Raw genomic sequence first — 17,345 nt, 5'->3', positions numbered from 1 at the left:
GCCACAGCAGTTCCTGATATGGCAAGCCTGGAGGGCCAATACACTACAGCATCCATTTTGTGTTATGACAGACTCCCATGGCACCCATTTGGGACTGGTGCCCATAGCACTCTAGAAAAATTTAAAGTGTGCCCACTGGTCCAAAAAGACTGGCAGCCCCTACTCTAATTTAGAGGCTACTTCGTTATGTTTGATAGCAAATGCATAAAAAGGGACACCAAATGGAAAACAGAAAAGCAAAACAAAAACAATGTAAAGGCAACCCAAATGATCTGTTAGGACTAAGACAGTATTGTTGCACAACCACCATCACAAACCCGTCTGCCTTGTATTTTCTGTTAGCTACCTGGAATTAAAGTGCACTTTTAAAGTTTTATAAATATAAATTTCTCTCAAATTGGAGGGGTGAATGGGTTAGCAAACTGCCATTTAAAAAATAAATAAATAAAATTCAGACTTTTAAAATTTAACACCACTGAACATTATGTAGATTGCCACATTTTTTCAGTTAATACCTTTCTTTTCCCTCTGCACACAAACACATGTATGAAAACACCATGCAAATAGGAACGTTAATGTGAGCAACAGTATTTTTGCTCTGTGATTGAAACATTAACACATACAGTAGGGCCCCACTTTACGATGTTCCGCTTTAAGGCGTTCTGCTGATGCAGCGGCTTTCATTTTCCATTTTAAAGGTATTTTTTGCTCTTTTGCAACGTTTTGTGCCATTTGTGCGCAACGTGGCCCATTATAGTGAATGGGGTTCCGCTTTACGGCGATTTCCGCTTTACGGCGGGGGTCCGGAACGGAACCCGCCGTATAAGCAGGGCCCTCCTGTATAATGAAAGGGTGGCGACATGAACTGAAAACTGTGGCAGTGGCAGCTCCATGTCAGTGGGGCAGTGGAATCTTCTCTGGGTTTTAGCCCAAACATATAGTCCTTCAAAGTTTGGACTAATACCCAGAGCGGATTCCACTGCCCCACTGACAGGGAGACACCAGCCACCACTGAACTGCAGAAAGCGCCACATGGGCCAATTCTGAAATTAATTTTGTATATCCTCCAAGCTGAACTGGAAGATGAGGCACAGTCAATCCATGGGAACAATAACAGAACAGAGAATGGGGACACCCACTCATACCCACTAATTTGCAGGAATCTCCATGTCTCCTGCCAACGTGTCTGAATTTTTGCTGTTCCTCACCAAGAAATAGGATTTAATATGTGAATACGTGTCAGGTTTAAAACAGTATTTTTCTGTATAATTAGATTATACAGCACTCAGTTTATATTCCAGCTATTTAACATGAACATTACTAACAGCCTCTGTAGACATGTTCCTAGGGAATGCAATTATTCGGGAGAACTTATACAAGGAATCATTTGTTAAAATTACCTACTCCATTAAAATAATTGCATGTATTTTGAAATAACTTCTACAGAATAAAATGTGCAATTGGTCTCTATATTATCCCAAAGAGGATACCAGAGAGGAAAAGAAACTACAGTTAGATGCTAATGAAAGTAATATTCCTCAGAAAGTTCAGGGCTCCTATGAAAAACTATTATTGTCTACACTGACTGCAGTGGTTCTCAAGGGCTTTCCCAGTCCTATCTGGAGATGTCAGGGATTTAATTTTGGATTTTCTGCGTGCAAAGCTGATGCTCTACCACTCATCTATAGCCCTTCCCTTGATATATTATTGTATTTTATTATTTTATTAATTATTAATTTGTTAATTATTTTATTGTTGAATAATGTATTATTGATTACATGTATTTGATAAATGTTAAAACAAATAATTTTGTTGTCTGCATTAAAAACAGAAATATGCTGACTACACTAGCAGTTGCACTCGGGGAAAAACATCCAATTAAAAAAAGGTTCTTTTTTCTGTTGCATCATAACTGCCATGCCTATTCAGAATATTCAAAGCTTTCCAACTTTGTTATTTACTATAACCCATATTTCAAACGCTCCTTTTTTACATACGGCCCCTTGAGGCAGTAACCATGAATGAAACCACTCTCCGGTTGTGTGGACAGCTCAGTGGAAACCGTGATAAAGTAGCTCTCTCCCAACTCTTCTTATTCTCAGAAATATAATAGCTTTTCCCAACCTTTGGATCCCCAGATGTTGTTGGACTACAACTCCCATCAGCTCCAGCCAACATTGGCCAATAGTCAGGAATGATGGGAATTGTAGTCCAGCAACATCTGGGTACCTAAAGGTTGGGAAAGGCTTTTAAATATATACTCCTTCACACAGGATTCCCATTAATATTTCCCTTTTTGCTAGGGGAGCATAGTTCCATTGAAACCTCAATCCTTGTTGAATTTTTTATCATTTCAGTCTCCAAACTCTTTCACTTGGACAACTCCTCCAGAAAAATCTGCAAGGTGTTAAATTCTGAGACAAGGTGCATGCATCTGAACACCTGTAAGGCTCATTGAAACAATAACAACTACTGCTACAACTATTTAATATTATTAACAACGATAACAACAATAATTTAATTTAAGTGTAATAATAATAATAAATTATTTTGTATAGAACTTAATATAAGCACTTCACAGATCATTATAAAAGAAAACTGGATGTCTGAAGGCTGTTATGTTCATGAGACACAAGGAAAGGGGTCAGGGACAGCAGAACAGAAAACTAGAATATGAGAGGCAATTAATGAGGCATAATAACATCTGGCAGTTGATGTAGTCAAGGATCCCCCCCCCCAAAAAAAATTAAGACATGAAGGCAGAAGGAGTTGTAGGTGAGCTCAGAGGACGTTAGAGGTACAGAATAATAATAAAAAGACAGCTTTCAAACATCTTGATTTCTTCATGGTACAGACAATCTAGAATCATATAGAAATATTCCACTGAATTTTGGCACGTCCAGTCTTATTAATGCCAAGCTTGGAATTACTAGATGAAATGAGCCTGTTCCAGAAAATGCTTTTTTATTGTGCCACAAAAAGTGAGCTGGTTCAGATAGAATGCTAAAAAAAGATTTGGCAATATGTGAGTGAGCCTCATGCCCTTGTAATCCCCTCCTTCCTTTGCATGCCCCCCCTTCCCTAGTTACAGGTGCTCAACAAACCACAATTTTGTCTGAACTGGGCAGAATACAGTTTGTACACACTATGTGATTAATTGTTCCTCAAGAACACTCACATCTATGGTTATCTCACTAATAGAACACACTAGCACAAATTGTTATGTGCCCAATTAAGCATGACCTACATACTGTGCACACATTCTAGAGATCAAAATCCTTTCAATTAAAAGTGGGTAACTCTTTTACCTGTAATGAGAACCTGCAACAGTTATTGTGAGGTATAAAACAATAAAACATAATAAATGCTCTTAAAATATGTCATTTCCTGACAATTTACTCACATCCACAAGATGATAATTACATTTTATAGGAATCTTGTCCTCCCCCCCAATACAAAGTGATATCTGAAATATGGCCATAATAATGCAGATGCAAAATTAAACCTCTGTAGATCAAATCTTATGAGACCAATTTAGGTAAAACAGATTATGAAGCATTTTGAAAGGCAAACAAAAGAAGGAAACATTACCATCCATGTTGTTGAGATGGATCATCCAGGAGCACTCGGATGATATACAACAAACAACTAAGCAGTTTGAGTGAAAAATTGAACAAGCGTATCCGGAGGCCTGTTATAAAAAAAGAAAATGAACAAAATGAAGTTTACTTGGAGGTTACAACTCCATATTCAGTATAAAAAGTAAAACAAAAAAATGAAAGGGGGTAGGCTCAAATGAGGGAGGGGAATGAGAATGCTCAATTAATCAACATCTTATTTTTTTATATCCCACCTTTCTTTCATCATAGAACCCAAGGCAGGAAACATGAGGTTCTCAGCAGGCTCTCATTCAGGTACTGACTAGACGCAGGGCTGCTTAGCTTCAACAAGGGGGCAGCCTCTTTTGTTTTCATACCAAAGAACGGGACTAGATACACAAGTCTTTCCCAACCAGTGTGCCTCCAGATGTTGTTGGACCACAATTCCCATCCTTCCTGATCATTGGCAATGCTAGCTGAGGCTGATGGAAGTTGTGGTCCAACAACATCTGGAGGCACACTGGTTGGGAAAGGCTGAGATACACAGACTCCTCCTTCACATCAGAGACATCTAACACCAATAGAGGAAGAACTCAATATCAGGAGAGATGCAATTGAAGTCATTAGAGCAGATGTCTGCTCCTAGATCAGGTGGGTGCCCTTCCTTCCTATTGTTGCCATCTAAGCCCAACCGCCCTACATGAGATAACCATGAGAAAAAGGGAGGCAGGCAAAGTCATCTCCAAATGCCTGCTCCTGCTTCATGGGGCTTACCAACTGCTCCATGAGAGAGAAATCTGAAGAGAAACTGGGGCAGGCATAGCTACCAGCAGATGACTGCTTCTAGATTAGCTGAACTTCCATTTTGTTTCTTTAAAAAGGGTAAGGTTATTCACTAATAGACAAAAAACCTTGCGGTTTAAGAATGTACCTATAGCCCATAGATATTTCAATCAAACTTTAAAAAGCAGGGAAATTGGGCAGCACCAAAGGAGCAGGAGGCCTGACCTCCTCTCTGAGATATTGTACTGCCCTACAAATTTATCAAAATGCAAACACCATTTGGGTCGGTCTTTCACAGTCCAATTCATTTCCCGTGTAGCTTTTTAATCTGGGAGGTAAGAAATGGGATCCTGTGCAAGTTTGCTGAGAATGGATCGATCATTTGCATGCTTATTGAGTTCAGTGGGATTTATTCCCCTGCAATAATGCTTAGGATAGGTGAAACTGACCACAGGGGATGGGGAGGGGGGAGGAGAAAGAGGAGCAGCAGCAAGGGAAAGAACGGCGGAAGGGAGGAGGACAGGTTTGATCATTTGCATGTTTATTGAGTTCAGTGGGATTTACTCCCCTGCAATCATGCTTCAGAAAAGTAAAAGTGACTAGAGGGGGAGGGAGGGCTGGAGTGGGCAGGGGAGGAGGAAGAAGGGAGAGGGGAGGAGGAAGAAGGGAGAGGGGAGGGGAGGAAGGGAGAGGGGAGGAGAAGGAGGGGAAAGACAGGTCTGATCATTTGCCTGCTTATTGAGTTACTCCTATGCAATCATGGTTAGGATAGGTAAATCTGACCATGGGGAGGAGGAGGGAGAGGCGGAAGGGGAAGAAGCAGATAGGAGGGGGCAAAGGAAGGGGGAGGGGAGGGCAGGTTTGATCATTTGCATGCTTATAGAGTTCGGTGGTATTTACTCCCATGCAATCATGCTTAGGTAAAACTGACCATAGGGGGGAGGAAAATGAGAGGGAGGGAGGGGAAGGAGATTGGAAGGGGAGGGGGATGGGTAAGGAGGGGCAAAGGAAGGTGAGGGAAGGGGCAAGAGGGAGGGGATAGGAGAGAGGAGAAGGGGTGGGTTTGATCATTTGCATACTTTTTGTGTTCAATTGGATTTATTTCTGTGCAATCATGTTTAAAAATGGAAATGGACTGTCTTCAAGTCGATGGTGACCCTATAAATAGAGTTTTTACGGTAAACAGTATTCAGAGGTGGTTTTACCATTGCCTTCCTTTGAGGCTGAGAGGCAGGAACTGGCCCAAGGTCATCCAGTGAGCTTCATGGCTCTGTGGGGATTCAAACCCTGGTCTCCCAGGCCCGCTTTTTGGCATTCTGCTAATATGGCGGCTAAAATTAGAGTAAGGCCCCACTCATATGGCGCTTGTTCTGCTTTTACAGTGTTTTTCAGGCATCGGGCACCATTTTATTGAAGGAGTTTCAATTTTCGGCAGATTTTACTTTTAGGTGGGGGTCTGGAATGTAACCCGCCTTATGAGGGGGGCCCTACTATATTTCACTTTGGACAGTCATGTCTTCTCTCAAAGAATCCTGGGAAGTGTAGTTAGTAAAGGGTGCTGAGAATTGCTAGGAGACGCCCTGTTCCCCTCACAGACCTTCAATCAGAGTGGCTGATTGTTAAACCAATCTGGCCACTGGAGCTCTGTCAGGGGAATAGGAATCTCCTCTCATCACCCTTCACAAACTACACTTCCCAGGATTCTTTGGGGAAGCCATGACTGCCTCAAGTGAAATCAAAGTCTGCTGTGGGTGTGGCCCTTTGATTAGCCAAGCCAAGAAGCTGTGAGTCTAGCTTTTAGAACACTGACAGTTGGTTCTTACTGAGCATGCCCGATATTATCATTGAGTTCAAGCCAAAATGTCTTAAATTAATTAATAATCAGCCAGGCATTTTTTTTAACTTTTAAACTGCAGAAGATGATGGTCAGAGTATGGGGCAAGGTCAGTAATAGGATTACAGGTACTCTGTGACTATGGCTGATGTTTAATGAATTTCAACAGATTACGAGAACTCTGACAGAAAAAAGTCCAAAAGGGCTGTCAGTTTTCTCTCTCTCTTTTTAGACTTTGAACTCTCTATTATCTGTGACTGCTTTGTGTATCGCCATGAAAATTGAAAGGGTTGTTAAGCAAGCATTTCTGAATTCAGAACTATAAGTTTTGTAAGGTTTTGTTTTGAAATGTGCTTATGGGAAGCATCAGAATGGCATGGGGGTATTTTCAATTTAACATTGCGGAATGTGAAAAATCCACACTGGCTATAACATACAGGCAGTCTTGTGGCTGTATAATATATTTGTTTTGAACTACATCAGGGATTCTGGTCAAAAATGACATACACATCTTCTAACTAGATAAATAAATAAAATAATTTAAATACCTGGATTTCCACCCTCCCTACCCCAACAATGTGCAGAGAATAAGTATAGAAGACTATAAAATACTGAACATTCATTCAAAGTTGAAGCTGCTGACAGACCACTTAAAAATCAGATAATTGAAAGCTGGTGCTGAATGCACAATTTTGCATCTTCAGACGTTTGTGGGAACAATATAAATTATTTAAGACGCAACACTCTGTACAACAACACAGTGTTTCCTTCATATCATTGCAACAACATGGGGGGGGGAGAAACTTGCAAGGATAGATTTGCTCATTTCCCCCCCCATGACCAGTTAGTTAGTTTTTATTTGATCTGAACAAAGATAGCAATGGGTCACTAAATTGGGCACACTTTATATTACAGGATGCCTCTGAAATAAGCACATCATTTTGTATTTTTACAAGTTAAATACATGGAGCTCCAAATTTAAACCATATCAGGTATAACTGACATGGGGGTTATACCGGACAAGAAAATGCTGTAACTCTGAAAATCTTCAGTCATGTTATTTATTTACTGTTATAGGTCACTTTTCCACCACAGGTCTTCAAAGTAACTTACAACACCCCACCCCACAAAAAGCCCACTTATTATTAAACACATCAAATAAACCTAAAAACACAGAAAAGCAGCCATGAAAATGAATAGGTGGCCCTTGTCTAATAATTAGCTGTCATGGTAAGTTCAAGGTGCTGGTAGTGGTTTATAAAACCTTATACAGCTTCAGACCAGGATACCTAAGAGATCTTCTCACCCCTTATACATTTAACTGTTCACTACACTCTGCAGAAGACGGAATCCTGCAGATACCATTTTATCAGGAGATCAGTTCTGCACAATGTTGGAATCAGGCATTTAGTGCAGTGGCACCTACCCCCTATAACACCCTCCCATTACATACCAGACAGGCATAGTCTCTATTGGCTTTTTGGCACCTGTTGAAGACTTTCCTCTTCCAGTAAGCAGATATTTTTATCCCAGTTAGTATTCATATTGGATTGGATTTTTTAATATATGTAATTATGAGATTCAAACATGAAATAAGTAAACAAAAAGCATATTATCATGATACAAGGTAACCTTGTATGCACCATTCCTGAGCTCCTTGGAGGACCAGTGGGATAAAAAAAAAGTTACATGAAACATTTTGTGGCAAAAGGTTAAACTGAAAACAAGATCAGGTTCATCTAGTATGGGTGTCAGCAACCTTTTTGGACCTGTGGACACATTTGCAAACTGGAGAAAATGTAGGCATTGCACACAGAGCACAACCATGCACACACTGCAACCCATGGAATTGCCTTCAGTCAAATGCTTCTTTCAAGTGCAATATCAGTGTGGGGTAGGGATGGGGGAGAAATTCAATTCAGTTCTCATTTAAATTCAAATAAATTTGCACTTTTTGAAACAATATGACACCCGAAACATAGGCATCCTTTGTATCCAAATTTTGTGATGCAGTTCCCCAACCAAACCATATTTGTAAAAATACATATATTAGGAGAAAATGTGTATATTAATGAATATATTAGTGAAAATAACATACACAAATGCATATTAAGATAAATTGCTTGCAAAAATATGTACAACAGTGAAACTACACACAAAAATGTGTTTATTAGGATAAATTTGCACTAAAATGCTGGAGAAATTTCATAACGATTATTTTTTAAAAAAATTCACATATTGCTCGAGAAACTTGGAGAACTAAAATTAAGCCTGGGAAAATGTGAAACTGAGAGAACTGAAATGGACAGATTCTTCCATCCCTAGTGTGAGGAGGTGACACTGTGGGTGTAATGGAAAGCATCCATGGGCGCAAATGGGCCCATGAACATCACATTGGCAATTTCTGCCTGCCAGATGTGTCTGTCATTAATGTGACTTCTTTACAGAGAAACTGTAGCCCTATCTAGTGTTAAAACCTACGAGTAAAAGCAACACAGAGTGAAAGTGTGTTGAGTAAGTCCTGTCCTCAACATTGCACACACCAAGTAGCCACTTCCCATGATATCTGCATATATAGCATGGGCATTTGGCAGGAAGAGAATCTTCACACATGCAGCTGTATACCCAAGGGCTTCCATGCAACCTTGAACCCTGAGCAACTTGAATTCCAGATCATGTAGAAGCCTTTGCATGTACAGCTGTACCTGTGAAAGCCCCTCATGCAGATGTTTGTGCTATATGCATGGGCACCACCATAAATGATTTTTGGGGGCAGGGCTACTTGGTACTGTTGCGCTCATGTTGCTTTGGGCTTGTCTGTTCTGTTCAATCACTTCTGTTTTTAAAACATCTGTCTTCACCCTATGTTACTATGCCAGAGTAATTTCACTCTTCTGTGAGAGCAAATAATCCAGCAAGCACTTCTAAAAGACATTCCCACAGGTAATCAAGAGATAAAATCTAGAACCTCCAAGGAAAACTGTAGAAGGTAAGATAAAATTAGAAATGTCTTGGATTACAACCCCCATCAGCCCCAGCCAGCATGGCCAATAGTCAGGAATGATGGGAGTTGTAGCCCAAAATATCTAGAGGCCACCAGTTTGGGGGAGGCTGACTTGGGCATACTAGCTGCAACTCAAGGGAGACAAGTGAATGTAACCATGAGAACAACCAAAGGTTTGACCCCAAAAGGCACAGCTTCTGTACAAAGAAGCCATTGGAATTGGTGGTCATTAGAATAACTCTAGGAGATGAGTGACTACCTGCTTCAGTTCTTGAAGGTTACAGACTGGAAAGGGGCCAGAAGTTAACAGGAAGACACGGAAAAGATCAGTGTCTGTGGCAGTGAGTAAGAAACCACACAGAAGGGAAGTGATTTCTTGCTGGGATAGATTAGATCCTGCCTTTGATAGCCAGACCAGAGCCACTCACACAGAATATAATTTCTTCTACATAATATCATCCAATTCCTTTTTCCTTCTTCCTTTGTTTCCTACTCTGTCAATGCCATCTGGCAAAGATAGCTGATTAATGCTAATGGCATGGCAAGGCAAGTTTTCAGTAATATGTGGAGTCAACAATTTAGCATGGTGTTTTCAATGTATTTTGGAGTCAATGCTTAGTGTCCCTAATATTGTCCATTTTCCCTAAGAGACTGCACTAATTGCAACCATAAATTCCAATTAACATGTGTGTGTGTGTGTGGCGGGGTTGTCATCTGCAAGAAAATGATACCTGCCTTCACCTTAGACTAGATGATGCATGGTGTCTTAAGGTTAAAGAGTACTCATGAGGATTCATACAACGGACACTACAATTTATCAATACAGAAAATGGAAGCAGAGCATTTTTCACTGGTGCAAACTCTTTTCTAAAGCCACCTCCAAACTTCACTGCCACACCCCAGTAACATTCTCATCTGTACTTTGAATGGAAGATTTACTGACTGATTTATACCATTTTATCCTGCCTTTCCTCTTTGAAGCTCAAGCTGACTTACATTGTTTCCCTCTTCCCATTTTATCCTCAAAGCAACCTTCTGAAGTGGTTTAGGCTGAGAGACAGCAACTGGCCCAATGTCACCCAATGAGATTTATGGTCAATTGAGGACTTGAACCTGATTCTCCCCAGCCCTAGTCCAACAGTCTAATTGTTCAAGCAGTGTTTCCCAGTCAGTGTAAATTTCTTTCTGGTTCTTATAGCTAGAACACACTTGACTATGGCCACTGCTGGTGGAGAAGTAGATGGAGGCAGAAGAGAAACCACAGAGGCAGAACCTAGAGCAGGGATAGGGAACCAGTGGCCCTCCAACTTCCATCAGCCTCACCATTGAGGCCAAAGGGAGTGGATTATGGGAGTTTTAGTTCAACAACAACATCTGGAGGGCCACTGGTTCCCCTTCCCTGACCCAGAGCATCATCTCAGTCCTCTCAAGCACCAAGCAGCTTGTGCCAGGGCTTTGGGGCAGGGATAGTGAAGAGTCTGCCTAAGAGGTAGATTCCCCACGCTGGGCTCCTGCCACCCTGGTCTCCTGCTGGGAGGAAGGGAGGGATATAAATCAAATAAATAAATAAAATTTTCACTGTAATTCAGCACTCAAGTATCATGTACTTGTCTCAGATCCTATAACTGCTTGCTACATTCCAGTTCAGATGCTTACCAGAGCTGAACATCCTGTTCTTGTGGTAGAAAAATGGCTTAGACACTGTCTACCTTGCTTGAAATGTCAAATATGAGATGAGAGCACTCCAGACTGATGCCCATATATGCAGAAGTTCAAATAAAAAATCTGTCTTCTCAAAAAAGGATGGAAAGTCACTTCATTCTATCCTCTGGGGAAATGTTATATTCACTCTAACAACTAGGACCAAGGAAAACATCTCAGTTGGATCTATAAAATGACCAGGTGTCTTTTACCTTTGCCTCTTGTAGCAGAATGACAAATCATTATGTGGGATTCAAGTTCTGTCTATCTTTCTACTGGTGAATGGCATCGGAGTTCTAATGAGAAGTCTATCATTTTTAACATGCTTTTCTCTTCCATGGATTTCTTACTTTGCAGGGTAAAAGGCAGGCCCACAAACCCACATAGTTCTGCTCCTTCATTTTCTTTTTGACAATTGTTCCCCAAGTCCCAGGAAAACCTTATCGTTAGCCAAGATATATCTTCATTTGTTGTTAACCTTGCAGAAAACCAAGCCCAACTCAAGATTACACAGTGGTAAATCTCACTAAATATACTTATGAGGGAGACTTTCTCCCTCATAAGTATATTTAGGACTATAGCCTAAAAAATATTTTTTCAAAACTTTGAACTTCTCAAATAAGAAGATTGCAAATCTTCCACTATTCTGGATTACTAAAACTCTAATGAAGTGAAGGTTTTTATTTCTGAGGAGGGGGGAGACCAGAAAGCCTAAAAGCTTTCATGATAATTGAACTGTATTCTACAGGCAGTGCAAAATTTCATTTAACACAAACATACTCCTGAATCTTTTGCTGGAAAAAAAAATGAAGAGGAGGGGAGGGGAGAAACAATCTTTGCAGAAAACTAACTTTGGTTTTCTAACTATGCATTGCCATAGTAATAAGATACACCTGCAGTCAAGCAGGTAATTTAAATCAAGAATACAAAATAAATTGCATGCCACTTGGAGGCATTAATACTTAATTACAATGGCTAGGATCGATTTTGGCACAGGATTGTTTATGAGCTTTGCATTTTATAGGATTACCTGTCTAATGAAATATTCTGTGTTGCAGCACAAATGGTATTTGGCCCAATATATTTCTTAGTTATTTGGGGCCAAGGCATACAATACTGCCACTGTGGGAAGGTCACTTTAAGTGGCTACATGCAGCAAGCCATTTGCACACATTAGTTCACTCTCTAGATGGGACCTGTGTCTCCAAAAGTCATAAGATGTCTAAGTTCTATAGTAGTGTGGAGATTGTTTCCTGATCAGCACAGCAAATGAATGGCTCATCAAGGGAAGATAGCCATCGAGGGGAATGATTTACAGTGGCCTCCACATTATGTAGATATAACGTGAACTAGCATTTAGCCCTTCTTTTGTTGTAGTCAATACAGATGAAACAAAAGTTGCCTTCTAGATACACGTATAACCTCATGTTCTCAATTTGAATCCCTTATGGTGTCAGGGGACTCTTGATGGTGGATTCTAGCTACCAGACCCCAGTGAATTATTCTCCCATGCCAACTCAGCAGCTAGATAGAATATGCAAGTAGCACCTGTGCAGAAGGGGCCAGGTATTATAACTTATTGATTCAATAGATGACAGGCAAAAAAAAAAAAGAATCCAATGGGGTTTCACCCAACCACCCAAGTCTAAGTAACCAAAGTAGAGTCTATAAGGGCCACTGGGACTCATAGCCAAATCTAGGCCTGGGACAGGACTTTTCTAGTCCAGGGAAATGGTTATCTGTTACTAAATTTGTATTTATTTATTTGTTTGTTTGTTATTTGATTTATATCCCATCCTTCCTCTCAGCAGGAGCCCAGGGCAGCAAACAGAAGCGCTAAAAACACTTTTTTAAAAAAATAATATTTGTATACCGCTTAATATACAAAATCCCAAAGCGGTTTACATAAAATACCATAATGTCATAAAAAAGAATATACATACAACATTATACACAGAAATATATCAGTAAAAACAGAGAATCTATCAATAAAACATTGTTAAATATCAATAAATAATTATTTTTAAAAATAAAAAGACACCCTAGAAATACAATGAATGATATCCAATGGTGTCTGCCTGCTTGCTCAACAAGACTACTTCTTCCTCTCCTCCCCCTTGAAACCCCCAATTTGCTTTAAAACAACATAAAAACAGACCTTAAAATACATTAAAACAAAACGTTAAAATATTTTTTTAAAAAGCTTTAAAAAATATCTTTAAAAAGGGTTAAAAACATTATTTAAAAAATATTAATAAGCAATTCTAACACAGACACAGACTGGGATAGGTTTCACTTTAAAAGGCTTGCTGAAAGAGGGAAGTCTTCAAAATGTGCCGAAAAGATAGCAGAGGTGGTGCCTGCCTAATATTCAAGGGGAGGGAATTCCACAAGGTAGGTGCCGCCACACTAAAGGTCCATTTCCTACATTGTGCAGAACGAACCTCCTGAGAAGATGATATCTGCAGGAGGCCCTCACCTGCAGAGCGCAGTGATCAACTGGGTATATAAGGGGTAAGACGGTCTTTCAGGTATCCTGGTCCCAAGCTGTATAGGGCTTTGTACACCAAAACTAGAACCTTGAACTTGGCCCGGTAGCAAATGGACAGCCAGTGCAATTCTTTCAGCAGCGGGGGTGACATGATGGCGATACCCTGCCCCAGTGAGCAGTCTCGCTGCTGCATTTTGCAGCAGCTGCAGCTTCCGGACCAACCTCAAGGGGAGCCCCAGATAGAGTGCATTGCAGTAATCCAGCCTGGAGGTTACCAGCGCATGGACTGTGGCGAGGCTATCTCGGTCCAGAAACAGCCACAGCTGTCTTACCAGCTGAAGCTGGTAAAAAGCATTCCTAGCCACTGAGGTCACCTGGGCCTCTAGCGACAAAGACAGATCCAGGAACACCCTCAGACTACGGACCTGTTCTTTCAGAGTATGACCCCATCCAAAGTGTTGCGCTGTGTGTCGTTGTGTTGCTTAATTTTGTTTAAAAGCAGCACCACAGCAGGCAGAGTAACAGCAGATGTTGAAATGCGAGTGTGCCAGTGTGTGCGTGTGTTTGCCTAAGAAAGTAGGCTTTTACCTTGCATTAACATCACTGAGACTGGAGACTTAGTAAAATTAGAAAAGCTACTTTATTTAGAGAAATACACAGCAGATAGAAAAAGCATACCTAGTTCTAACTAACTAGCTAAGTTGGAGGCATAACGCCCAGGTGCAGGAGTCAGCCCCATGCTTGGAGAGAGAGCAGAGACAAAGGGATGTATACTCTCTCCTGGACAGCCGGAGAACAAAGGAATGGAAAAGGGCAAATAAGCTTCCCTAAAGGCATCATAGTCTAGTAGTGACAGAAGGAAGTCAGTCAGAGCATCACAGGTAAAAGGTAAACAATGCCTATCCATCTGGAGGACCCTAGCTCTATCTTCCTTCTGGAGCTTAAACAAAAGAACAAAACAGGAGTTGCTCTTGTCCCACTTCCAACACAAAGCAGGCAACTGACCAATTATTCGAACTTGGAAACCACCAACCCACAGTGCCTCCATCTTGCTAGGATTCAGACTCAGTTTATTGGCCCTCATCCAGCCCACCACCAAGTCCAGGCAGTTGTCCAGGGCTTCCACGGCCTCTCCTGATTCAGATGTTACAGAGAAATAGAGCTGAGTATCATCAGCATACTGCTGACACCTTGCCCCAAAGCTCCTGATGACTGCTCCCAAGGGCTTCATATAGATATGTTAAACAGCATGGGGGACAAAATGGTACCCTGCGGCACCCCACAGCACAACTGCCAGGGGGCTGAAAGACAGTCACCCAATGCTATTCTCTAAGAGTGACCCTGGAGATAGGATCAGAACCACTGTAAAAGTGTCTCCAATACTCAGCTCACCAAGTCGGCCCAGAAGGATACCATGGTCAATGGTATCAAAAGCCACTGAGAGGTCAAGTAAGAATAGCAGGGTCACACTCTCCCTGTCCTTCTCCCGATAAAGACTATCCATCAGGGTGACCAAGGCCGATTCAATCCCATAACCAGGCCTGAACCCAGACTAGGATGGGTCAAGATAATCTGTTTCATCCAAGAGTACTTGCAATTGCTGCGCCACAACCCTCTCAATCACCTTCCCTAAAAAGGGGGTATTTGCAACCGGTCGGTAGTTGTCACAAATCAATGGGTCCAGGGTGGGCTTTTTCAGGAGTGGTCGGATCACCGCCTCTTTCAAGGTGGTTGGAACCACTCCCTCCCGCAATGATGTGTTGGCCACACACTAGATCCACTCAGTCAGGCCCCCTCGGCAAGCTTTAATAAGCCAAGAAGGGCAAGGGTCGAGAAGACACATTGCTGGCCACATCATCGCAAGCACCTTGTCTATGTCATCAGGCCACATCAACTGAAACCATATTTGAACTGAAGATACTACTCTATCAACAAGGCAAGGCCAGAACATGCAACACTGTTTCCATTCCATGGCAGTTCATATTTCACCAAAACTATGTTGCCTTGCTGCCTGATATTGCAAAATTACATAACTTATCTAATTTGCTTCATTAATTATGTAAATTATATTGCCATTACATTACTCCAACCTATTCATTTCAGTACAAAGGAAACACAATGCAAATGAGGGAAATGTAACCAATTACATATCGTTTGTGGACTGAAAGCAACAACAGCAAATACTGACCATTTTCACTGGACTGATTTCTGTTCTGGACATGGGATGAATAAGTGAACATTGGCAATTTCCACTCCTGTTTCTTTCAGAATTCTCTGACATCCCTAATGCCAAGCCTTACAATTCCAGAGGTATCATATTCTCTGCCAATCACACAGCTCAATATTGTATATTCCTATCCTTTTCTGTGGCTAAAGAGAGCTCTGAAGCCTGAGCACCCACAGTTCTAGGTGGCTGTGTCAGTTTTTGTCTAGATAGGAACAGGGAAACTTTTCCAGACAGTGGGCCAGTTCCTGACCTCTCCCACCCCTGGTGATCACTTTGACTGGTGGTCAGGGCTGCCTGATGTCATTATGATGGGAAGTGACACTGATTAGCTGATTGGAGCTGAAAGTGAATCCCACTTTGTTAGTTTGGAGGCATGGTTTGGATTCAAACAGCACTTGCAAATTAACGTTTTTTTCTGCAGAATGGCAGAGCTGTCTGCAAAGCCAGTCTACAGAGGAAAAATTTGCAGGTACAGCATTACAGATTCTATTAGCCTTTCTGTTCAAGCTCCAGAGTCACTAATTCTTTTTTCAAAAATAGTCTTCACCATTTGCCTTTGTTTATGGGAACACAGCAAGTTTCACACCTAAGCTCTCAAACTGGTATGAAGATCAAAAGAAGGACTAGGAGAAGCAGCCTGTTGATACTGAAAAATCTTCACTGCCTAAGTAAGTAAATAAATGGGAAAGATCTATATACTCTGCATAATATTTGAACATGTGGCTTTGGTAAAATCTGTATGTGATGACTGACTAGGAAGTCTGGGCTATGACTATAAGGGAAACAAAATATGGAAGACATTCTTACAAGAGGTAGAAATAGGAAGTTAGCAAGTATTTACAACAGGCCCAGTGCATGGTCTGAAAACAAACAATACAGAATCTTGATGAAACTAAGATGACCTGAGGCTCGGTCAAGGTCTGGATATGAGACCACCTGGGAACTCTGCCTATACTGCCTTAAGATGTCTAGAAGAAGTATGGGTAAAACTCCATTCCCAATATATCCCAGCCTTATAGTGGAGATCATTTGGAGGAGTGCTGTTAGTTGTCCCCTATGTTAGAGAGGTCTGACTGGCCTCAACCAGAAGTTGGGCATTTTGTGTCGCCATTTCCATCCTGTGGAATGCTCTTCCAAGCAGAGATTCAGCAGGCATCCTCACTTTTGACTTTCAGGCATCTCTTGAAGACTTTTTTTTTATGCTGACAGATCTATTCAGTTATTTTAATTTTTTCTTGTGTAGCCAGTCATTTTAATGACTCTACTGTACTGCTTTTAAAGTTTTTTAATGTTTTTATATTGCTGTATCCCACCCTGGCATTTTATGAGAGGGTAATATATAAACATTTTTATAAATACATTTATAAATAAATATACATAACACCAGACAGCAAATACTGAGACCATTTTCAGGATTCCCAGACAGTCTTATGAATTAAAAAGAACATTTAATCTATTTTTTTAAAAATGTACACTTAAACTCAAGTGGTTTAGAGTGACATTCACTTGGAATTCAATTGGCATCAATTAAGCTTAAGGATAGCACTTAAAATCCACAAAAATAGTTCTGTCATCCTTGAAACCAAGTGTTTTGAAGCTATTGATGATGAACTCCTCTTCAGCTTGATTCTGATCTGAATCAGCAATTATTCTATTAAAGTAGAATTTGCATTCAGAAATTTACTATAACCTAAAAGGTCAAGATA

At 40.8% G+C, this 17,345-nt stretch overlaps 1 protein-coding gene across 4 annotated transcripts in view; it reads right to left on the bottom strand.

Moving 5' to 3' along the window:
• KCNT2 (potassium sodium-activated channel subfamily T member 2) overlaps window positions 1–17,345 on the bottom strand; it is a 341,069-nt gene that overhangs the window by 209,783 nt on the left and 113,941 nt on the right. For all 4 annotated transcript variants that reach the window (XM_061633982.1, XM_061633985.1, XM_061633981.1 and 1 more), the window contains exon 3: window positions 3,592–3,691. In XM_061633982.1, coding sequence (XP_061489966.1) covers window positions 3,592–3,691 — 100 coding nt within the window. The remainder of the gene's footprint in view (window positions 1–3,591; window positions 3,692–17,345) is intronic.

Source organism: Rhineura floridana, chromosome 6, assembly GCF_030035675.1.
Source record: "Rhineura floridana isolate rRhiFlo1 chromosome 6, rRhiFlo1.hap2, whole genome shotgun sequence".
NCBI classification, from domain to species: domain Eukaryota; kingdom Metazoa; phylum Chordata; class Lepidosauria; order Squamata; family Rhineuridae; genus Rhineura; species Rhineura floridana.
Note: the sequence above shows the minus strand (reverse complement) of the source record. Positions and strands in the feature narration are given on the sequence as shown.